Here is a 25,870-nt window from a genome sequence, read left to right as displayed (position 1 = left end):
ATCGTGCCCGCGCCTGAATGTTCAAGAATTGCCCAAGGGAAACTTTTCATTTTTTTTTGTTCGCCAAACCAACCGTAGTCGTCGTCGTCGGTGGTGCTCGTTCGGTTCATATCATAATGTTGCGACAAATTGTCGCATTCATTCGCATGCCTCCGCGAGCAAAGCAATGCTGCCTGTTCCTTTCACCTGCCAGGTCACACTCTACTGCAGCAGGGACACCGTCACGGTGGCGTCTGCTACCTGTCCCAGACTGCTGCAACCGAACCTGCGGCAAAACCAATGATTGATCTTAGGTGCGGACAGATCGGCCTGATCTTCGACCGGCAGCAGGGAGCAGGCGGCTAAATGGAAGGATTCCATTCGGACGGAGGATGGCAATGGTGAGATGTCGTGGCCACGGCCTACTTGTCATTTCAATTTACCGCTACCGTCGAATAATGGCACTTGCGCTAAATGTACGCCGGCACGCACCGACGCACGCAGCACGCATGAGAGCATGTGCGAGCTTCAGCGTTTCAGTGTGGGCTCCCGTTTCCCCCTTCCTTCACACACTTCTAAACGCCAGAGATGTAGTGCATTTTTCCTTTGCTTCGATGTTGGGCGCAAGAAAGCGAACTAAGCTTGTTTTCTTGCGTGTGGATTAGATTAGCTGTAGCGTGGATATCGAACGAGTTTTTTTTTCTCTATCGGAACACAGAATGGAATGAAGTTGGAATGAAAGCTCCGGAACAAGAATGAGGAAAGCAAAAAAGCAAACAAACAGAATCGATGCGATTCGCTTATTAGTAGGACTGTGAGTCGTTGTTAGACTATAACTGGTTTTAAAGGAATTTTCAATTATTTTTCTTAAGCAGTTTACTTTCATGTGATGGAAATGGATTTTGATTTAAAAATAACCATTACTTTTTTACCATCATGCAGTATTAAGTTGTCAGATTTGTAGCCCTGTTATTAAAGAACAAAAATAGGGTTAAAAATAATTACATTTTCCATGTTTTATTTCAATTCGTATAAGCATTCAGGTTTTATTCCCATAAGTGTTTCGGCTGTAGTTTTCTTCTGACTCTTTTGCAATGAAAGAAAATTCACCTAAAGGAGATGAATTGTTTCCTGGACCCGGTATGGTAATAGAAGGCCAGCTAAGGACGTTGATGAATCGAATAATTCCATACATTATTTTGTATTGTAAATGCTATTTAAATTTTTTAATCTATCTAACCTATCTGATCTATTTTATATTAATAACTACAAGGCAATTTTTATAGTATATACATATTCCTCTCTCCTTGCAATTCATCTATGAATAGAGTTCGAATTAACCTAAACTCGGATGATAAAGTTCTCAAGATTTTTCGCAATCTGATGCCTGATAAGCAGGGTCCCAGGTTGAGGATCATTTTAAGAAATTTATAATGAATCCTCTCTGTACTTTCTCCAGTCTTGCTGGAGAAAGACCCCCAGATGATGGATCTAAATAGGACTGCAGGGAGTACTGCCTGTTTGTGCAGGGTTAGTTTACTATAGTAAGAGAGGACCGTCGCTTGATCAAAGGATATAGGCCCCTACTTGGATGTAGAATTTTTCTCCATACAAATTGTACGGGAATCCCGACGCCGTAAACCAGAGTAGACTTTACCCCTACTTGGATGTACACTTTCTCCGTATTTATAATATCTGGCAATGTTTCTCCAAAATCACACATCAATATTTAATGTCTTTCATTTTAATTTTACAATTTACATCGATGGGAGCATCAGTGCGACCGAATGACCGTTTACGTCAGGACTGCACTGTACCAGATGGAGAAGGGGCGTACACATACCCAAGGTGCCCTGTGTCATCGGATTGGAGCGTAAGATCGTCTTCCTGGGCTTGTACCGACGTATGCGCAGCTATATTTCCATGATTCGAATGTCGAGCAATAACGCAATGAAATCCTGGATCGGATGGATTATAGCTACCCTCCAAAGTATTTTCGAAGCATGCAATTCGCTGGCTGCCATATTCCGGAGGAGCGTGCACGGCAAAGGCTATCAGCTGATGTCGCGGAAGCATCGACGGCCAGGGAAGATGATATTCTGTGGGCAGCAGCGGAGGCAGGGCGTGCAGGGACAGCTCCACCTCCCATTCCCAGGCGTAGCCGTGGGCGAACACCTTCCCCCGAAACGTTGCGGCTTCGGCATGAGCGCCGAATCTACATGCAGAGGGTATGGAGAGCTAGGGTAAGGGAGGGAACACTACCACCTGTTCCTCCCGGAAGGAGACGCCGCCGTCGAGAGCCTCCATCAGCGGCGGGTTTGATTCGCTCCAGGAAGAATCGTAGGGCGAATGCTCGAGGAAGGAGGAGAAATCGGAGAGTTGGAGAAACGCACAAAGTCCTCGAGTTTTCTCAAGTTAATACCAAGAGGAGGCTGTCGGTTACCCCAGGGGAAGAAGCCTCGCTTCTTAGGACATCACTTCGGGACGCTAAGCGTGCAGGCGTCAGTGGATCAATGAAGACAAACCTACAATCCTAATTTTGAAATGTTTGCGAAATGGAGCACTTGAACAAGGCCAAGAGAAAAGCAAGGGCCAAGCATTGGAGCAAGAGGAAAGCGTGTTATCCTTGCACCATCGTTTCCTGGCAGAATTCGTTTCATGCGAGCTCAGTTCCAGATTGATAAGCCTGATCTCTTCATTACAGTAACGTAGAACCCAAGTGGTCATAAGTGATCGAATTTTTACTATCACGGCAGCAAGCTTTCGATCGACCAGATCTAACTTCACGTGTTTTTCGATTGAAACTTGAAGCAATCCTAGAGGATCTTTCGGCGGAAGTGCTTGGGCTTCAGATCGCATGCATTCATATGACAGAATATCAAAAATGTGGTCTTCCCAATGCTCGGTGTTTGCTGATCCTCGGTGATGGGGACAAACCACGGTCGGCTGCGGATAACGAGCGATTAGTTTCGGTTGAAATGCCCGATTCTGCAAACGAGGAGGTTCACGAATCAACAGTGATCAGCTATAAATTAGTTCAGCCACCATTTTGCTTGTGATTAATCTTAAATTATTAGCTGGTCAAATTTGGATATGTTTTTATGCATCCCGAAATGAAACATTGTTTTAGCTGCAAAAGGTGCCAAATTGCTTTCGCTCAACACGAGTTTTTGTGACCCAACTGATTAATCGTCTCATATAGAGCATCATGTTCAAGATTCCCCACTATTTTGTATGAGCAAATTTAGCGTGTGTAATTCTTCGTATCGAAAGCAAGTAGGACCATGGGTATCGTGGCTTAACTCAGGACATTTGGAGCCCTTGTTCGATCCTCATTGGACTATGCCTCTACCGTTTGGAGTGCTACTGGTAGGACACACATTGTGAAAATTGAGCAAGCTCGGCGATACTTTACCAGGAAGGTTCACCGGCGTTTTCTTGTCTGTGCAAGCTCGTCACTTACTTCATACGAAGTCCGATGCCGGATGTTGAGTTTGATGTCACTCACAATCCCGGCCTTTATGGCGGATGATTCCACGCCATCCTTCCTCCTCAATCTGGGCCTACCACGCCTCCTCTGTCCGTGTCAGGACGGTGTAAAAGGACTTTCTGAGCTGGGTCGCGCCCGCTGCCATGCGTATAACATGGCCAGCCCATCAGAGCCTGGTGAGCCTAATACGCTGCACGACGGTAAGGTCTCCATTGTCCTTCCACACATACGCGGCCAACGATCCTTCTGAGCATCTTCCTCTCGAACGCGGCTAGGACGGCTTCGTCTGTTTTGAACAGGGTCCATGTCTCAGACTATAAAGGTACGGTACAGTCCCAGCTTCGACCGTCGCACCAGGTTTTTTGAGGTGAGATGTTTTCTCAGGCTGTAGAATGACCGGCTGGCCGCCAGCATCCTAGCGAGCAACTCCGTCTCTATGCTGTTTTTGGTGCTGACTTTTGACCCGACCCGATTGATATTAATATTCCTTTTTAAATGAGAATTCTCTTGGTTATGTTACTTCATTTTCTTTTCTGATCATGAGCAACTGATCAGAGTTATTCGTGTTTTGTTACTTCGTAGGTCTGTTTTTGTAAATGTAAATATAAGGCAGATTTAAGATAGTTTTCTAAACATTATTCGTACAGCCATAATGGCAAATAAGTATAAATAAATTAATTAATTAACACTCTGAATAACCGAACATAGACTTCATCGTAACTGGAAACAACTCGGTCGCAAAACATGCAACACTCTACGTAATCCACATGCACACTAGTAGCCACTTGCGTGTGATCATTGTGCATACAGATGATGAATAAATGCAGTATACGGAATTCACCAGATTATAAGCAAACCAGTTTGAAGCGACCTTCGAGATCTTGATCGACCGGGATGGGATTTCTAACCTGATTGTTGTTCTGATTTTTTTACACTGTGAAACGAAGGGAATGGGCAGAAAGTTTGTTGGTGTTTGTAGTGTTGTAAACGAGACTCAACTTATCTGGCCCGGCTTGAGATTCATTTCAGACAGGCACAGACGTTAGTTTAAGTTCAGCAGTGCGACTAGAACGATGTACCGATCGGTATTGTTTGTGGTGTTATCATTTTGCTGTATGCGCAATGAAGGTAAGCTAGCTTCGATTGCAATGTGAATTAAGCTTACCAGTGTGTTGTAATGATTGTCCACAGCTATACACTCGCTGTTTCCGATCGATATAGGATTAATGGAAGAAAATGCTTTTCTTCCTCTCGAAAGAGATACGTTTGACGGTAAGTTTGCTGTGCGCAGGATACGAATAAGGAAGCATCGAGTTAAACGAAATTGAAATCGTTACAGACTGTCATATGCGTTACATGCGATATGGAAGAGATGATTGGACGATCCGTGACGTGTTTCGATCCTACGAAGAATCTCGTGATTACAGCCACATTGCCGCTATTGGATGGATTCGCGATGGCAGCACAATCGATTGGGCATGCATGGGCGCGCTGATATGGGACAGTGTTGTGCTAACTTCGGCCCATTGCACCACAGGTGAAGGGTGAGAGGTTTAATGCTAGTTTTTGCTTCTATGAAATTGCATCTCTAGCACGTAGTTCTTATACATCCAGGAATAGCGCACCCAGCGTAGTACGGCTTGGAGGGTCAAAGTATGTGCAGCAGAGGAACATAAAAGAAATCATACGTCATCCCGACTTTTCCGCGAGTAATGGTCAGAACGATATTGCCTTGCTTCGGTTGGATGGTAGAATTACGTAAGCTGTTGCTTGATTCACTGTACTTTGGATTATTGGGGCGTTTTATGATTAATTCCTTCTTACTCAGAATCAACGAAACGGTTGTACCAACATGTTTGTGGCTCTGGGAGGACGTGCCATTTTCTAATTTGGACTCTCTGTCACGCACCACAGGTAAACAGTTTAAGGGTTTATACTAATGATGGGTTCTCGGAACCGCACCTACCATCCGAACTACGAACCGCTTCCGACCATCGTAACTTTGACTCCGATTCTCTTGGAGCCGTCCGGAGCCGCTAGTCGGCTGCCGGATCTGTTAGAGCCTTTCGAAGAAGTCGGGAGCCGTTGGAGCCGTCCGGAGCCGTCCGGAGCCATTTGGAGCCGTCCGGAGCCGTTTGGATCCGTCTAGAGCCGCTTGAAGCCGTCCGGACCCGCTAGTCGGAGCCGTCCGGAGCCATTTGGAGCCGTCCGGAGCCGTTTGGAGCCATTAGAAGCCGTTTGGAACCGATTTTAGCCGTCCGGAGCTCCTATTCGGCAGTTCCGAAATCGTCGGAATTGCTAATATAATAAGGTGATATAATATAATGGTGCTCTATCATCAAATTCATTGAAATGAAAACCTTCCGGAATGCTCCTAACGACTCCAAACGGCTCCGGACGACTTCGGACGGCTCCGGAATATTGAACCAATGCACAGTTCATACAGACAACCAAAGAATCTTCAATTTTACTCGCAGATTCAGCCGACAACGATGAGCAATACGCAACAGAAGAAATGGCCAGACTAAATGTGAAGAGTGACGAATGCTTTTCACGAACGATGCGCAACTACGGCTTACCAGAAACGCAGCTGTGCATGCAAACTTTTCAGTCAGACGCAGTTGAATGTAATGTAAGAAAAACAAACACACATTTTGGGAATACATTTCTTAGCTAAGGCAATAAAAACCATCCTTAGGAAAAGCCCGAAGGTAATCTGCTACAAGTGCGACTGCTACACAACTTTAAAACCAGTCCCTTCTTGGTGGGCATATTGTCTTCCAGCTTCACGTCGGGCTCCTGTAACCCTGTCCGTGGTTATACCAAGATCGCACCCTACCGTGAATGGATAATGCAGGTGTTGATGCAGCAAAGTGTCACCGTTACCCCGCAAGCCTTCTTCCCGGCCGTTTGTGCGCATCGTTACGCCCAATTTCGACCGCGAGTGGAACATCTGATGTACGAGCGTCTCGGTGATATACCGATTAACTATGTACAGGTCGAAAGCACGCGTGATAGAAATCTGAAATATATCGTGCAGTTTGAGTGGCCCGCCGAAGCAACAAATGTAACACAGCGCGATTGTGCCGGTACGTTTGTCGATCAGCAGACTATTCTAACTCTGGCATCATGTGTTAGCCCAACAACGTCGGATGGGTGAGAGAATACTGAAAGGTTGTGTTTTATCCAGAATCATGCCTTCTTTTTCAATTCCCACAGGTTCCAACCATCAGCTGCTATACACGTAAGGCGCTATGGAAATCTGTCTTATCCTATCAAATCAATCACGGCGCATCCAAGCTACGTCAAAGGTTCCCTCGAGAACAACATAGCGGTTGTAAAGTTACAGACTCGCCAGGACATAGTTCCAGCTTGTATCTGGCGATACAGCGACATACCGGACGAACGTGCCGATCTGACCGGCATTGGAGTAAGTGGTTTAAATCATTATCAAGATGACAACTTCTACGATCCAACAGGTAAATATGCTCACCTTAACTGTTCGGTTGTTAGGTTAAAACTACAGAAACATTTTTATTCCCAGCCGGTGATAACACTATCGTACAGCATGCGATGGATATGTATCCCTTTGACAATTGCAGCAGAGATTTGGTGGAACTGATTGGCAATCGATCGTTGAAGGGTCTCAATGCAGGTGAACACTTATGCTTCCTCAGTGACCGTTGGATAGTGCCTGGTGTATGCAGTGATATGGTCGGTGGACCAGTGCAGCGTTATATTAACAGAGGCGGAGCATACTTTAAGTACTTGTACGCATTGACCGTTGGTGGTCGTACCTGTGGCTACGGACAGCCTACGGTAGCGATACGTCTTGCTCCTCATTATGCCTGGCTGCAATCGGTAATTTTTGACAATCGCGTCCCAGGTGTGGTGGTAGAGCCTTCCGACTCAGTGATCATCATCAATCCAGACCTAAAACGGAGCGATGAGTGTAGCAATGGTGACGGTACGATCGGTATCTGTGTGCCATATGAGTTGTGCCTAAGCACGAAGGAGCGTCTGCGTAAAGGTGAACGGGTGACGCTGTGTACGGACGGATCGGTTGTATGCTGTCCGTGGGGAGATATTGCGAAAAACTCTGCCCCAGATCCGATACGTGCCGAGCTGGAAAGCTGTGAGAAGCTTTACCATCCACTACGACGCGAACGTTTTCAAAAAACGCTCCTTAACGAATCGCTCTACACGAATCAGCAGCACGTGGCCGAAATCGGATGGCCTCAGAGCAATGGTCGAATCGTTTTCGAATGTATCGGCTTTCTGATTACGCCCAAAATTGTCGTTTCAAGCGCACGTTGTCTGGAGACGTACCCACACAAACCGACAGTGGCACGCATCGGGTCGATCGAAGCTGCAGACGCTTCCAACTACGTTATCCAGCCGGTACGTCGGGTGCGAATGCACGAAGACTACGACCCATTGACGGGTGTAAACAACATAGCGATAATTGCACTCACAGCACCGATCGAAAGCAACCTCTTCCATTTCCCCGGATGCTTGTACCGGAACAGCACACATCTGCCTGTGCGACAGTTTGCCATCAACGAAAGTGAGTATCCTAATGAGACGTAGACTGGATATAGAAGAGTTAAATATCTGTTTTATCCGATTATAGACAGAGGGACGGTTGTTGTTCAAAAAGTAGCCCCACTGTATCAGAGCGACTGTGCGGAACATCTGACAGAAAAATTAGCTCCTGGTCAAATGTGTTTGATGAAGTCATTTCCCGAAGGCAGCTACGAGTCACGCGGTGTCTGTTTGAAATCCGGAGACCTTGTGATATGGGAGAATCGTACCGAAGTGGAGGACATATTTGACGCCATATACTTGGTGGGTCTCTTCAGCCACGGTGAATGTGAGGTGGAAAAGGTTCAGATTGCTACACGCATCTCGTACTATTTCGATTGGATAGTGCTCAATGCTAAGTAGCTCCAGGCTGGAGGACACAACACCATTCAAATAAATCTATAAACTCAAACATTTCGCCTCAGCATTCAAACGCTTCGAACGGCAGTACTCAGTAGTATCCGAACAACTATCTTCACCTTTGCATCCTTTCACCGGAGCTTTGCTTTGCATGGTGTCGGACGTTCTCGATTTAACGACCAAATCAGCACTCCATCGTCAGCCAGTTCGATCCGATGATTAGATGCTTGTCTCAATTCACCACATTCGAGCGGTGAGGAAAGCGAGAAAAAACTCACCCACCGCTTGCCCGCTTTCCAGCACCAACTCCATCAATTATGTGCCATCGTCCGTCGGATCGACCGGCGGGCATACCTTTCACGACAGGGCTCCGCGATTGCCAATGAGCCAGACAGGAGTGAAGCGACGATGCGTATCGTGCCGCCCCACATATCACTGACAGCATCTCGCGCATCAATTATTCGCCTTAAAGCGCGCATTAACTATCGCTTGCGAATCGCACTTGGTCGCAGAATTTCTCCAACTTTGCTTAGCCTGGTAGCCGGCCAATCCGTCTACCGCCTTAGGGAACGCGGTTTGCGATCGCGGCATGAAGATAAGCGATCCAACAGAGGATCTCCGAGTACGACGCATGACTCGTAGAGCAAAAAAAAAAAAAACTATCCTCACAAAAACAAAACGAATCACACAACGGCCAATCATAGCGCGTGCGCTAGATTGGTGGCGCATCTTACCGGCTTTTGGGCTCCATCAGTCGCCGCTGTCGGCTGAAGGACACACTGCACCGAGCGGGAAGTGAAGTAGTGTTTGTAGGAAGTCCACTGACCGTAGATTGCTTATCGTTGATAAGATTGAGTGGTATGAGCACACGCGTACATTTCGTTACCGAGAAAATATGGCTTCAACTGCCAGCAATGAACATCCCTCGTGGGGACATTGCTTTTCAACAAGGGCAGTTATCTAATTTTACCATCGTGAAAGGTTGGCTCGTAGTAATGCGGCCAGGCTGTTCTTTACGAATAATAAGAAAGAAAATGTTCCGCGCACGTGAGGAAAAATGGAAATGTTAGTAGGAATATGCATCATTTCGCAGTTTTACAGGTTACGGCGTGTTTTAATGTTTGTCACATGAAGAAAATAAGATTTGCTGCTCCCAAGTGACCAGATTTCCTTGAATCTTGAGCTTGAGTAGATAATTTTTGTTCAATTTTTGTATCCCTGAAATGTCCACTGATACGAAGAAAACCCAAGCGAAGCCAAGGGATTTCTAACCTCAATTTTATAACGTGCATTGTCAGTCTCGGATGGGGATGATTCGGAGAAGACGAAATCCAAGGTAAATGTGTGACTGCCCAAGCTGGATTTGCCAACATTTGATGGTAACACGACGGATTGGATCAGCTTTAAAGATCGATTTGTTTCCATGATCCATGAAGCTGAGGACATGAAAGATGTGACAAAATTGCAGCACCTCTTATCAGTGCTAAAATGGAAGGTGTTACTAGATATTTTCGGGCGTTGCTTTCTATTCCGTCGATGAAGAACGAAACGGTTGAGGAGCTACGAGGAGTGTTCGACGAGTTTACTCGATTGATAGATCCATAGGATACACCTCTGTGCTATCTACTTTTTTTTATAAATCAGATTGTAACCCCTTTGTTAGCTTGGGAGGAGTATTCAAGCAAGAATAAGGAAGACAGGAAGAGGATTACGCTGCAGGAGTTCCGGCAAAGACGGTTTGAGAATACTTAATTCTACTGTGCAATCGACTCCGGACGTCCAAAAACCTAGTTCAACCATGGTAGCCGGCACGAGACAGCAAAAGGATATCACTTAGGTTAGCATGGTGCCATCAGTTTAAGAGCATGCAGGTAGCTCAACGAGAGGAGGTTATTACGTTGAATTAGCTGTGCCGAATTTGTTTTAGGGTAGGACACAACGCCCAAAGATGTATGTCTAAATTTAAATGCCACAAATGTCACCAACGACATCACACGTTCCTCCATGTAGACCCGGTGGTGCAGAATCTAACGCCAGATAAAATCGTAGCTGCAACTACTGCCGCCTCAGGAAACACTACCGTTCTATTACAAACAGCTGTAGTGCAGGTTGTGGATGACACCGGAAGAACGTTTGCTGGAAGAGCGCTGTTGGAATCGAAGGACCAATGTTGAAGCAAGGTAATGCAGTTCGGATTATCTGGCTTTTCTGTTTGCTAAATATATAGCAAAACTGTAGTTTTGTGTGTCCTTTTGTACAGTAGAATTCGATGTATTTCACGTGGTCTCTTTCCTTCTTTTTTTGCAGTGTCAAATCCCAAAAAAAAAAAAATCCAATTGATCAATACTTAGGCGCCGGTCTTAGTCGATCATTTGTTGCGTACTACTTGTTGGATGACAAGTATAAAAATATTATTCTGCGTGAACAATTCCCTAGGGTATTTCCCTTGAGACCGGCAGGAAGGACTGTGGTTCAAATCTCATCCGGACCCGTCCCGTAGTGAGGACTTGACTAACCAACTACGTTGTTTATCGGCAGTCTAGAAAGCCATTTCGATGGCCAGCATGACCTTTAGAGATCGTTAAGTCAAGAAGAAGAAACAATTCCCTTACTTTAGAATGTTATATTCAAACCACGAAGGAAACATATTGCTAAAAAGAACCAAGAAAATCATCCTAACCGTGTGAGAGCCTCGCATCTCTGCGACTGTTGTAAGGTTCTGCTTCGTATGGTGGAACCATACGAAGCTAAAAATAGAATTCAAATGCAAGCAGAGAAGCGTTGCGTAGGGTGAACGCATGCGCGACTGCAGCATAGATGCGTAGCGTGCGAATGAATGAAATGGAAAATATGCTTATGTATCGCTAGAGCTAAATTGGTTTCGATGTGGTATATATAGCAAACAGCATTCGAGAGTCTCTCGGAGGTGTGTGTCTTCGTATGTGATGGCACGATAGCTGAACATTGATCGCCAAAAACAGCCTTATAGTTTGCAGATCTGTCCAGTGGCATGCGTCACAACTCTAATGGTAGTCTTTCTTCTGTGGCATCGGTGATCTCTCGCTGCACGGCGACGGGCCGTACGCACGATTGATGTCATCTGTGACACGAGATTCTACCGCCAAACGAAATTAGTTGAAATTGTAATTATACAAGTTAGCTTAGCTTCGGATTAAAATTACATTGTTCAGAACGCTTCCGTATAACTCGGGCACTGCCGAGCAGTTGGCCCATTCTTTTGCCACACCCACCCCTTGGTGTTGCTTTTTGTTCGGCGTACGAGACTTATGAGGATTTTAATTAATATGCCTTTTGTAATATTTTAACATTCACTTTACGCAAATATTTTTAAATTTTGAAAGCTTTTTGACAGACAGAAAGACAGACAGACAAATTACTCTATTTACTTAAATGATAACATAATCGGAGATAGGCTTGTAATTACGTGGGAGGGTGGACCTAACATCGAAGTACAAATTATCGTTCGTACTGAGTATCAAACACCAAACACCATGTAAGTTTGCAACCAAAACTTTGTTAGTAATCATCGGAACAAAGAGTTCTTCTGCCCTCCCCATCGCTGGGCAAGTCGTCGGTGGAACACAGCAACCGGGAAAACGTGACCGACGAGTGAAAATCGTGCGTGCAAAAGCGTGACACATACCTTTTGGCGGAGAACGAACGCTCAGGTCGACGGGCTCTAGCTGGACTGGTGGGCCCTCTGCCTGCGGAAGAAGAAAAGTAGAGGTTAGCGATCGTTTGTTCAAGTTAATTATACTGAATGGTTCAAAGGGTGTATATTGGTGTAATTTTTAAACCACCCCTCTTTCATCCTGTTGCCGGCGATTTGCCGGGGAGCGATGTTGGTTGTAGAGAACATGTAGAGCAAATTTATGATCACAGGGAAGGTGTTTAGTTACGAGATGGAGAGTGTATCTTTGATGACACGTACAGATCGCAAAAGACCTTAAAGATACTTTTCAAACAATTTCCTTTTTCTGTTCTCCAACAATCGATTGATTTTGTGCATAGACACACCCAGATGACAAGTTCTCAGCGATCGCTTTCCCGCCGTATCCTCCATTCGCGAATAGTAGTGCTGGAGGCTTTGGTAGAGTTCAGGTTCAGCCACAACGGCGCGCAACTACGGTGCGTGGGAACAACCCAATTATCGAGCACTTTTTCCTATGCGACCCTATCTCGCGTTCCACAAAATCTCGACTTTTCAGTCCGTTCGTGCGACCTGAGCATAGCGCTGGGACGGAGATCGGACCACGATTCGATCGCGCCGCGACAGTAAGCGGGTTTAGCCTAAACACATATGTAGACCACCTTTACAGGTCGCTGGCAGGCCTGGGGTGGAAGGCAGAAAAACAGGCTGTCGGGTTCAAAACGCTTCGGTTCATCCTCCAAGTTCGTCGCTACGCGTGCGTTTTTTTTTTTTGTGGGTCTCTTTACAGACTGGTTCACACGACCAATACCGTGGCGCTACCAGTCCCGCTGATCTAGGGAGCAAAGGATCCAACCCTGCCCCATCATCGCGTGCGGGTTCCCGTAGAGCAAGCGTAGAGTGCTGCAAGTAGCAAGAAACCTTTTTCAAATCCGACAACACAGAGAACGTCAGAGCATTGAAGCTCTTATGAGCCATTTTTTTTGCCTTTGCCACCACGCCTTTGCGCGCTAGCACAATCGATTCCCCACCCGGAGAAGGTTAGACCCGGGGCTTAGGCGGCATTTGAAGGTCCTGCTCCATCGCGTGAAGGGCGTTGTGTGCCGCTACGGTCCTCTCAAATGCGCGAGCTCAAGAGCTGGAAAAATGACGACGGTACAGTGAAACGGTACCCGCGGTACATGTGCTTCCGCGATCGGAGCCCATCACTACCCGGCCGTGGACGCAAGCATGAAACACCGTCACGGCATCCGCGCGGAGCACATCTTCCAAAATGTGTGTAGAAAACGAATCTTGTGCAACTCGCAGCAGTTTCACGATGTTTGCCTTCCATCCTTTGCTAGACCATTCCGCGCGGAATGGTCTGATCTAGGTCTGGCGTTTGCGCCCGCCGTGTGACGTGTGGAAGATGGGAGCGAAACTAGCAGCATGCCAGCTTGCCCTTTCAAAAGTCCCCACAAGTTGCCTTACGTGAATCCGGGTTGGGTTCGGGCGTTTTAGTGCTCCCAATCTTTTGAATGACGTTTCGCGTCGGGGAGAAGATCACCGCCACCGAGAGTTTGAACTTAAATCGCATTTTAGCATCTATTACATAAATAAGAAGAAGAAGGAAAAACACACACATACACACAAGCAGCGTCACTAATAACAATAATAATAATAACTGATGGCGAAAAAGGATGGCGCACGACGTACGAATGGGTTGGTAAGGCAGACAGGACAGGACAGGAACAGGAACAGGGGACGGGAATTGAAATATCGTGTTGGACGAGCGTGGGAGAATTATTTACCGGCTCATTTATGAGCTCATGCCCCAGCATCACCGCACCGAAGGCGCGCGGTTGCCCCCGAATCATGCGATCGGGCGCTTCACGCTCTCCGGATGCTTCTTCTACGATCGATCTTTTTCGCGCTTCTCTTTCTGGCGCGCACCGTTGGAGGGTCTCGTTTCGGCATTCGAGAGCGACGCTCCAAAATCCGAACGACGGAGGGGAGAAGAGGCGCTGGGACGTGGGGCTGGGTAATGTTTGTTGAGGGTCGTATCACATCCCGTTCCCGTGCCTGCCGGAATGCAGTTCCCGCATCGAATGCAGTTTACGATTGCAATCGCTGAAAGCAGCGAACGAACGACGGGCGTGATCGAATGTTTGGTTGATTGCATTGGTTGGTTGGGCTGGATGGGAGCATTTAGGATGCATGTGCAATTGCACCGGCTGTCAAGGGGCTGTAAGGCGTTGGCCCCGGCGAAGTCCCATCGAACCGTTCCGGGGGTGTAGTTGTGTGAGTGTAGTAGTTGGAAGATAATGAAGAAAACATGAGCATCGTTTGATGAGCCCATACTGGTATTTTGAATGCTTTTCCGAACTGGTGGAACAAGTTTTCGGATAGAGAATTGCGATGCAATTCATTAGCGATTGTAATGGTCTGGTACCACTGCATTCGGTAGGAAAGGTCGCAAGGTATTGGGGAAGTTCGGTTGCATCTTCCTGATCAGCTTCGATTAGGCTTCTTCACACTGTGGGAAAGTAAAATCTATAAGGAAAAACCCTTCCATCATTGGGTTGAAATAGATGGAGACACCTCCCGTAAAAGCTTGGTCCAAGAACTCTCAACCTATAATTACAAATAAAAACGAATAGCGTGCTTCGCATAACTTCCATTTGCATAAAAATCTCGATAAACCACACTTATGACTCTTTGCTAGAGAAACTTGTGTATCATTAATCATTCCAAAATACAGCTATTGCCATTACCTTCTGGAAACAAATAAATGTCACTTTTTACGAACCCTTTCGAGTAAGAGTCCACACTCTACCGATGAAGTTAGTCATTCGCTCTCTGGTCACTGGTACATCATACCCGGAGCTTTGTGAAGTGCAGGGAACGTAGCTTACGATCTTCCCCCTCGGGCAGATGCGCTACTGAGCGATGCGAAACGCGTCCCAAAAAATGAAAACAAAACTACAACTTGGCAAAACCTTGGACCGTAAGCGAAACATTTCAAACCCTCTCCCTGGCGCGCACGGTACGGTTCGTCATTAGCCGCGACTTTTACTACAGTTTCTACCGCCCCAAGCTACGGCACAAACGATGATTCACGTGTGCAAAAGTCGGGGCGCGATGGTTGGCTGCTCGGGACCACCCAGCCTTGGGCGTCCGATGTAAAGGGAACGTTTCCAGCCCCTATTCCCGGGAGGGTTTGCTATTATGTTATGTGCTTCCAACACACACTCTGCCGCAAGATGGGTGGTTTCGTTTTCCGAAACCATTGTGTTCGAACCGGTGTTCGATATCCGCACCAAGATATGCATACATCTTCACCCCGAAAAAGGTAACTGTAGGCGCTCAAGCTCCACGGCAAGATCGCGCGAGCTCCGTAACTAGGGATGCTGCTAACCGTGAAACAAAGTGTAGTTGTGCAAAGAAAACATCGCGAAAACAACCCACTGCCTACAATGGATCTATCGGAATGACAAAAATTGGTTTGACATTTGGCTTAGGTGGACAAGATGTTGCATAAAAAAAGGACTCGGTAAAGTTGTGCTGGCGCCTTAGGTTGAGCTTGAAACAAAAAAGGCAAAGGTATTTGTATTGGAACATCTTCAATCTCTACTTTGGGTGGGTTTTATTTATTTGGTGAACAAAATAGAAAATCGCGACAAAACTCTCACCAAGTACAGCTACTCTGTCATCAACAAATTTCTATTCTATTTAAAACATTTTTTAAATCATTTATTAGGACGTAGTTTCTATCAACGCTTCTACAACATAAAATAAAAATTCTAAAGCTTTTATCACTAGGCCAAATAATGCAGTTTTGTGTGAAAGTGGCGAACGAAGTTGGAAGACTGCCTGAAAACGAACTGATAATGGAAGAACAGCTAGAAAAAGCGAACACTTTATTTAAACAGCGCACAATATACCGAACGATAAACCAACAACAGGGTGGACTCTTGAGAATCTGACGAAAGTAGGAATCAGTAAACATGAAATGCTGCAACAAACCGTCGATTCACATCCTTCGAGGAAAGTTGTAGTATTAAGGTTCCTGGCAATACTTCCATATTCTCAGCAGACTCCCGTATAACCCAAAAACGCATCATCAAGACCTGGCTTCTATCCAAACTTCTCTACGGCATCGAGATTGTTTCACGCGAACGACTACTACAGACACTCAAGCGATAGTAATTCAACTAGCCGCCGACGAAGGACTACAGACTGACCGACCGAACGTCATTTTCAGCGACAGTGCCAGTGTTCTGGCTGCCCTGGAACACGGCACCTCCAATGACCCCACCATCCAGCTCCTAGACTCCATACCTGCATCCCCGACCATCGTTTTCTGTTGGATTCCGGGTTATTCCGAAATCAACGGAAACGAGAAAGCCGACCAACTTGCCAACGATGGTCGGCACCATCCTGACGAACCATACAACACCCTTTCACGCCGAGATGCCATCCGCTTCACCAACACCCTTATCTCCCAACACTGGAACTCCACATGCCACAACGTAGACCTCGGCAAAAAACTCCTGCCTATCAAGCACAACACCTCTTCATGGGAAGATACCGTATCCAGCCACATCCAACGAGTCCTTTTCCGCCTTCACATAGGTCATACCCGCCTTACACACTCCTGTGCAGCTTCTGTGGTGTTGACATCAGTGTACGGCACATCCTCACCGATTGTCATGGATAGACGACACACCGAGCCACCTGCCAACTAGACACCGATTACACGACAATTATATTACCCGACAAACTTCATCAAAACCGTCTTGTTTGATTGTCACAAATCAGTCATTTATATAGAGAAATTTAAGCAATAATTTTAACTAATCCATTATGTAGTCTCGAATTCGAAAGTAGTCTCTAAGATTCAAAGCCTCTATAAATAAACGAAAAAAATAAAAATTAATACTCTCAGCAGAAGCTATAGCAAAAGCAGCAGACGAAGTCACTGTACCGGACATAGTGTGTGTTGAAGGCGCTGGAGAAGGACTTCATCCGAAACCCTCACATACAAGCGATCGTCTCGGAGCTATCGGATACCACCACTCATTGGTATAACAGCAGGTAGATGGTGCCATCTCCAGAGCTGATGCATCGGTCTGGTTTAAATAGATGGTACAACAATAGATGGAGTTGGCAGTATACTTCGTGTAACAGGTTGGCTGATAAGTCCCCGGTCTGACACTTAGATGGCGCCGCTAGTATTAAATGCATATTATTTTTATATAGTACCAACCTTCAAATGATTCGTGTCAAAATTTGACGTCTGTATGTCAATTAGTTTGTGAGACAGACCGTCTTTTGTCAAGCAACTTTTGGTTGCTTGACGAACGAAAAAAGAACGAGACGCGAAAAAAGTGTTGTTCCACCAAGACAACGCACCGTGCCACAAGTCATTGAAAACGATGGCAAAAATTCATGAATTGGGCTTCGAATTGCTTCCCCACCCACCGTATTCTCCAGATCTAGCCCCCAGCGACTTTTTCTTGTTCTCAGACCTCAAAAGGATGCTCGCAGGGAAAAAAATTGGCTGCAATGAAGAGGTGGTCGCCGAAACTTAGGCCTATTTTGAGGTAAAATCGAAGGAGTACTACCAACAAGGTATCACAAAATTGGAAGGTCGTTATAATCGTTGTATCGCTCTTGAAGGGAACTATGTTGAATAATAAAAACGAATTTTTACAAAAAAATGTGTTTTTCTTTGTTTGACCGGGGACTTATCAGCCAACCTGTTATATCATCTATGAGCCATCTCAAGGAGATCAAACAGACAGGGACACTCTGGACTGATCCACCAAGCCACGGCTAGCAAACTACTGTTGGCAAGGCTAAGAATTGGTCATACACGAATGACCCGCGCCCATCGACTGAAGAAAGAAGAGAGGTCACAGTAAAGCACAGAATGCCATGGATATTTCTGAGAAAGGAAGAAATACGGATTCAGTGAGCATTTAGAGGTTAATTTGTTTGCAAGACGTTAGCTTATACTCTGCAATTTGATTGTTGCTTTGAAGTGTAGAGCAGTAAAATAATTTAATAAGTTCAACATTCATAGTTTTGTAGTACGTTTTTTTTTAAAATAAATCTTTTGTCAGCTTTTCCACATAACTACACATCTCTGCTGTGCGAATCAGATCCATAATAAGCTTGGCATTAGCTTGGCCGCAAAATGATTGCAAACTTTTTTAAGATCAATACTCTACTTCAAATGCATGTTTTATTTGCTCTTGTCAAGAGCGTGTTGAGTTACGCTTTGGTAGCATCCAAGCAGGAAGCAACAGACCCTCATCTAACTGTCCACTGGAACATTGTTTGCAGCTAAATTGTTTGTCTGTAAATTACGCGCTACTTAAACAGCGAGTTTTGAGAAGCTCGTGGCCGTGCCTGCGCTGCATCTCTGTGTGTGCAAACCTTCGCGATGTGTGCGCCCCGGGTAGTGTACCGGGTGCAACTTGGGCGGTCATTTCCATATGCATTTACACCGAACTGCCCCGCCGGGCAATGGGTAGGTAAAGGTAGAAGAATCGAAATGGAGCCTGCACCCTAATGAGGCACCTCTGTCATTGCTGTAAATTATGCCCCTTCACCCAGTGCCGTGTGATCTGGTCGATGCACTGCTTTGAGCAGTTTGAAGTTTGGTGCTGCTTTATTGCCCGAAGGCACACCGTTACAGCATGAGGAGAAAAGATCCCGAGATCCAGAGCTAGTTGATTTTACTACCTTAAAGTGTTCCTTCTTTCTCTCCTTCGCTTGCTGCAGGTGTGCTTTAAAGCGACCCAATCCATCATACACGGCAAACGGTTAATCACGGCGAGGCAACATACATACTTTTCCCTTTTGTGCTGTACTGCCAGTGGGGTAGAATTGGTGGCGAAATTGGCGAGGGTCAGGTGGCGTACACCTGTCATAAACGATAATGCACTGGCCGGTTTCGAACGATCCCGATGTGATATCCTTTCCGGGGTGAGTAATGCAACCACCCGGGGACCAATTATAGCTGAACGAGACTGGCGGCGCAAGATGCGGGCGCACACCGAGCATAGTTAGCGGGAAGGCCACGACATTGAATGCAAAGGCCCCAGCAGTGACTGACAGGTCGATATGGTTCTAGGTGGCGTTCGTCGACCAGCATACATTTGGTCTTTTACATGCCCCGTTCTTATTAGAACGGGTAATTCTAGCAGGAAAGCTAAGCAAAACTGGAATTGTAGTAAGAGCGGGTTAGAGTTTGTGGTCTAGGAAGTAAAAACGTGCCGATACTTTGTTGGGATGTTTGCTTTTAAATTCATTTGAACGATTTTTTTGAGAACAAGAATAGTTTGATACAGTAATGGCGACCAAATTGTTGAAATAAAAACTCAAAATAGTATATACACAAGTCACTATTAAGCATATACACCAGAAGAGTCATCACGGAAGCGCGAAGCAAATTGATGAACTTTGATTTATCGTTTTTTAATGTCTTCCTAACCAACCTCACCCAGCTGGTACCGGGATCCGATCGAACCTGATTGGCTTCGTGATGTAAGACAGGATAGTTCATTATTTCTTAACTTCAAAACGCTGGCGAAAACCAAAGCATTATGATCGAGATCTTTCGAAACCGAGACTGATCCGATTCGGATTGGCCGTCGCGGTCTAACCTTGGGAGTTGACATTAATTCTGCCACCGCAGAACTCGCACAAAGATCTAAGAGATGCCCGGTATCGGTTGCTCGTAATCTGCTGGTAACGCTTCGAGGGGGGTGGGGGAGTGGCACGTACGCTGGTGTAAGTGAGAGCTTGCATGGTACACACTTGCATCAGGTCGAGTACCATTTGGATCGTCCCGTGCGCCCGACGTACACTGTACACGAGCGGTCCAGAAGCCGGCAACCGTGAGCGCTTGGCGAGCGCGACTAACGCGCGGTGACTCTCCTCCCAAAATGTAGTCGTCGGAATTAGCCAAGCCATGGGGCGAGGTGAAGGCGAAAAACCGATCAAGATCAGGAACTGTACAGGCGTGTGGCGATTGCGATCGCCGTATGTGTTTGACAGCTGGTTTCACTTGTCGCTGCTATAAATCTCCGGGACCATTCAGCGGACCATTAATCTTGTTCTTTATGGTGTGCTGGCCCGGCCGACCCCGTATCGAGCGATCGGGTTTGCGAGCGGTGCTGTTGTGGCCGTGTGGTGGCAGGAGCGAGGGTTGGAGATTTGCAGACACTGGGGTGTTGCGTTCGGTACGGCAACAGTAGGCGCCCAGAGACATGGCGGGGACTAGGAAGATAGCTGTATCTGGTAGGAAATGAGACTGTAGAATGGGAGTCACCTGCTCCTGTTTCAATCTCTGGTTTGCTTCAGAATTAAACACTTGCCCGCAGGCATAGTGTTCAGAGGATCGACAGGAATTCTAGGGAGCGATTCGCCAGAAAGTCCTACAAAGTGCTGCAACGAGTTAATAAGAACGGGTAATAAAAGCAGCACCAGGAGGGACATAAAACACGCCAGCAGGCTTTGCCGTGCTCGTTTTTCTGTAGACGTCGTGCGATAGTTTATGATAATTAATAGCGTAACCTGGTGGGAGCTCACCTTGCCAATCCACCTTGTTGATAGTCCGTACCCGTAGTGTATGGAACAGGCGTTGGAGGGGGAAGGGCAAGAAAGTCCCCGAACTACAATGCCGGTAATCGATTGATTTTAATTACAACCCCTCCTATTCTTCCCTCGCAAGTTTTCCGATACGATACGGCGGCGGACGAAGATTAGAATGGCTCCCGAGGCAGATAAGCGTACCCCGAGCTGGGCCCGGGAGGTAGGTAGTCTAGCGCCAAGGTGTTGAAGCCCTTAACAGAGTCGCGATTTACCATCAGCGACCCGCGTCGAACAAGTTTACGTATGGTCAAAAGGTTTATTTTTTGCTTATCCCTCGGAGATAGATGTAGAATGTCAAACAAATCACTTGACATTCGGAGATTGGGAGTGTAGGGATTGGTCCGGGACGCGGCAAAAGGTGCTTGGTGGTAGTATTTGCATTTGGAGCGGCCTTACCCGTACGCGGTCTTACACTACGGAGTACGGGAGTGTCACGGCACGGTCAAGTGTAAATCGCGTTTATCGTGTCTTTGCCTTCGGTTGACTTTTAGCATTTTTATATCTGAGCTGACCTTGCGATAGGTTAGTGCTGAACTGGACGGTGCAATCTTAGCGTGAGCGTGTTTTGTGGTTGTAGCTTTGTTTAGTAAAATGGTATCACCGACGTGTTACGATACTTTATCCCAAGATATCGATGGTGGTACACATTTCGGATCATTCCAGTAGAACCGTATCGAGAGTAAACCGCTGTCTTGTTTTACTATCTGGAACGGCAGCTATATGTTGTGTGTGCGATATGGAAAATAGTGTTAGAAGCAACGTACGGGTTCGATCAACCAAAAAGGAAAAGGTCGTGAAATTAGAGCTTACCTGCACGCCAGGCATGGATTTCATTCACAGCACCAGGTTTAGGAAACTGCGTTCTTGAGCTCATATGTGGCTGTGGCTCACAATCTCAAATAATTTATGCACTGCGAAAACGGACCGGTGGTTCCAAAATGACGGGATTCGGATTGGCTCTGCGTGTGTGTTTATGGTTCCGCTTTCGATAGCAGATCAAGCGACCAATCCCACACCGATCCCACTGAACAGTCACGACCTCAAAGGTGCGGATGTGTCGTATTTCGTCGATGCGAATCGTTATTTTTTTGGTTTTTAGTTTGCATCTGCCTTTTCTGCGCCAGGGACGTGCTCCCAATTGAGCGACTCGATGACATTATTATGGACGCCCGTTCGGTGCTCCCGCACTATCTGCTGACACACCCCGTAGTGGAAGAAGAACGGATTCCGGCCTATCTGTTTTCGAAATGAATGTCTTAAAGCTCTACAAAAAAAAAAAATCCAACGTCCGATCGGTTGTCAAGGTCTTTCGTAAGGCTGCGAAAGACCTTGCCTGCAAAATGGCGCCCCTCGCACGCATGGCGAATCGGTCATCCGATAGTGACACCGAAGATTTACGGTTAATCGCGGACTGCCTTTTGCGGAGGGCTCTTTGACACGACAGCACGAGAACGGGATGCTTTTTTTCTGTTCCTTTCTTTGCATATTCATTTGCAAATGTATACGATAATCAAGGAATTCCCAAACCAGCGGTATTGATGTAGCCCAGCGAAAGCTTCTAGCTAGCGCGGCTGCCACCACGATAAATGGCGCTATCGGGATGAAATTTAAAACTTTCATAAGCCGGATGGTTTTTAGCAGCTAACTGAGAAATTATTCATACTGTAATCCTAGGATCGTTTTTCTTCTGGGAGGATGCTCGATTGGGTGCAATTCATCGTGATGTTTTATCTAGTTTTGCGCATGGGTTTGGGCCTACCTGATGAAGATATCTTTAAATGCAAATGGTGAAATCTAAAAAAGCTTAGCGTTGTGACAATGCACGGCAGATGATGAGCTTATTGTTTCATGCAACAAAGTATGTATCTCAAATATTATTCCTTAATGTTTTGAACCTTCAAAGTTATGCGAGAGACAAGCTCTACGAAACCAGTTAAGAACAATGAGCCATAAATACTCGGTAGCAAGTGTTTGTAGTAAAGGGCAATTATCAGGACTTTAAATAAGTTCGTGCGGTTTCAGTACAAACATTGTTTATTTGCTTTGGGCAATCTTGCCACACTGTCATTTGGGAGTGTCATCTTTTGGCTTTCTTTTGCCCCAGCTGTCATTCCCTGAAGAGCTGTCAAAAAAGTATTTTCCATGGACTTCTAAAATAGCAACATTTGCACCGAATTTTACCGTGTTTTTGGCGGGGAGTACTCCTTCATTACTACTGCATGAATATTCCTCATTACTACTGCAATCGAATACCGAACGTCATCGTACAATGGGTGCCCCCGAAAGTATAAACACGATTTCTAAATGACGTTTCTAATAAACGGATGACGTGAAACAGCTAATTTTTGATATATTGAATTATTATTTACATTCAAAGCTACTTGCTAGTGCAACGAAACTATTGTTTTAATAATAGCGTATGTTAAAATGTGAGGCATTTCCGTCGAAAAGCGCAAAAGCATTGTGCACAAATGGTGCTTGACTCCTAACATATCGCTAAATCAATAATCGAAATCAGATGGTGTGAATATCGGAGCCTTTTACGAACCGCCATCCAAAAGTTTCGGGAGGAGTCCAGCTTCGAGGATGCGCCAAAAAGTGTCCGAAATCCTGTAGATCAACAGTTGAAACGGGAAATAGTAAAAGCGTGCAAGCAATGAAAGGAAAGTTCCGTTCGCGAGATGTGGCTAAAAAACTGGGTACATCAAAAAGTAATATCCAACGTGCCACGTATAAAAAAGCACGGAAGCTGAACAACAAGCTACTGTGTCGCCAATCCTCATGCATCGTGATAGACGATGAGTCGCACGTAAATTTTGACTACAAAACTCTCCCGGGTAGTCAATACTACACCGTGCTCTGAAAGCCACGATGTCGAAAAAGCCGACAGATCTATATTTCTCGAAAAATTCGGACAAAAAGGCGATGTTTTTGACAACGGAGACGATGAGATACCTACATCCCGGGAGTGTTTGAATCAACGTTTGCTGCCCATGATACGAAAACATGCTGGTCCAGTGTTATTTTGGCCGGATTTGATCCCTGTTCACTATGCCAAAGACACGATCGCATGGTATGAAGAACACGAGGCTTCGGTACGTGCCGAAAGAAATGAATCCCCAGAGCTGCCTTGAAGCCACAGACCAATTGAGTTATTTTGGGCGCTAACAAAGGCGCACTTGGGAAATCATCTTAAAACTGCGTGAATCGACAGACTTTCAAAAAGACTGGAAGAAAGTGTTGAAAATCGTTCGGGACAAGTCTGTGCTGAGCCTGATGGGAGGCGTCAGAACAAAAGTGCGATCATTAGCATGCAATTGATTTCATTTTTAAGTAATTTTTTGGGAAATAGTCCAGAACACACCACAAACACTGTTTATCAAATAAGCATTCAGTTCCTCGAAAAGGTTTTATTTTTTGTCTAATTTTTAAATCGTGCTTTTACTTTCGGGGGCACCCTTTAGTAGTGGAAGCTTATGATGTCCATGCTCTATCAAAAATAATTTGTCAAAATTGGTTTGCGCGTTTCTAATGTGGCATTTTTTTTTAGTTCTAAGAATAGCTCCGGATATTCTTTGAACTATGAAGATAGCGAACTTCACGGCAACGCTCGTTAAAGATCATTCGCCAACGCGAGATGAACTTGCAAAACCGTCTGAGCTAACTCAGCCAGTCATTTGCCAACGTTTCAAAACTATGGGGATGATCCGGAAGATAGGACATTGAGTGTCTTGCGAACCGTAGCCAATGGATCATCGACACATCAGGCCAAATATTCCATAAAAACTCGACAACATCACCGGCCTTCTGATTATCATCTTTTCCGATCGATGCAACATGGCCTAGCAGAGCAGCAATTCTCCAATTTTGGAGAAGTGAAAACATGGATCAATGAATGCGTAGCGTCCAAAAAAAACCCTCTTTTTTCTCGAAGGAATCCGTAATTTGCTAAAAAGATGCGTAAAAATAATAATCGAGGATATAAAATATTTTGGAAATTGAAAGAGTTATCCACTATTCATAATAAAGCTTTCAATTACGAAAGAAATCCGCACGAACCTATTTATATTCCTGATGTAAAGCGTAATGATATAAATTTTTAATTATTCTTTTGGTTTTTCCTACCGTGGAAATTTGTAGTAGGTCTGAATCTGAAGAATTTTATTAAATTAAATAAATGGGTCAGGAAGAAAATGTCTGACCGTTGCAAGTTCCATTCAGAATGATGTTCAACCCGTTGCCAGATGCCGGCAAAAGTGTGTCCCTCATATTTTAACGTATAATTAACACCTCTGTTTAATGACGAAGTACGTATAAACTCAAGCATATGGCATAATGGCAAAAAATGTGATGAAAAATGACTCCTAAATGCTCATAAACATTCGAAACGGTGGACACCGACACCGTAGCAGCAGAAAACTGGGTTGCTTCTTCACCACCGACGGTGAGGTATTATTGGCTTTAAATTGAATTAAAATGATCACTTCCCACTTAACGACAATGGGATTACCGAACGCAGCAAAACCTGACGGATGCATGTATCGGCTAGCTGCTTTAACTGTTCGCTGCTGAAAAGCTCATTTGATGGAGTCTGTTGAATAATTTATCACTCGCATTCGAACGTAGAAGTAGCATCGGTTTGATAGGTCCAGTATGTGAGTGGAGATGACTTTCGATTGATTGGCACTCGGAGTGAAGATGAAACCAAAGCTCGAGTTGCTCACTTGGGAAGCTGTTTCGCCGACTGTTGGAAGCACACGCACCTGTGGTAGACTTTTGCATAACTGGGACCTGATGGGATCGGGTGACATGTTGGCCCAACAAACCAGTCAGGAAAACGTTGGGTAGCATATTCACGAGACAGTATCTCTACCAATGATGATACGTTTACGTAGAGGTGGTTGAACTGACAGATGATGACGCTTGTCAAAATTATTCGAAACGTCATCTAGTTCGTCTCGAATGTCAGAATCGATAACAGCATTCCAGTAGCCGTGGTAGACAGCAAGACCAAGCTTGTACTGTGAATATCTTGTTGAGTTACACTACTTATTTATGTTTTGAGACGCGTACGTAAGGCAAACGATCATAATTACTTTGGTCTTCGTATATTTCAAAGGGTTAGAGATGAAGGGTATAAT

General features: G+C 45.5%; 1 protein-coding gene across 1 annotated transcript in view; it reads right to left on the bottom strand.

Annotated features, from left to right (window-relative positions):
• The window catches only part of LOC126567443 (Krueppel-like factor luna), an 85,664-nt gene that overhangs the window by 41,478 nt on the left and 18,316 nt on the right, over positions 1 to 25,870 (bottom strand). Inside the window, exon 2 of the mRNA XM_050223663.1 lies at positions 12,078 to 12,138. Coding sequence (XP_050079620.1) covers positions 12,078 to 12,138 — 61 coding nt within the window. The remainder of the gene's footprint in view (positions 1 to 12,077; positions 12,139 to 25,870) is intronic.

Source organism: Anopheles maculipalpis, chromosome 2RL (assembly GCF_943734695.1).
Source record: "Anopheles maculipalpis chromosome 2RL, idAnoMacuDA_375_x, whole genome shotgun sequence".
Lineage (NCBI taxonomy): Eukaryota > Metazoa > Arthropoda > Insecta > Diptera > Culicidae > Anopheles > Anopheles maculipalpis.
This window is presented reverse-complemented; position numbering and strand designations above follow the sequence as displayed.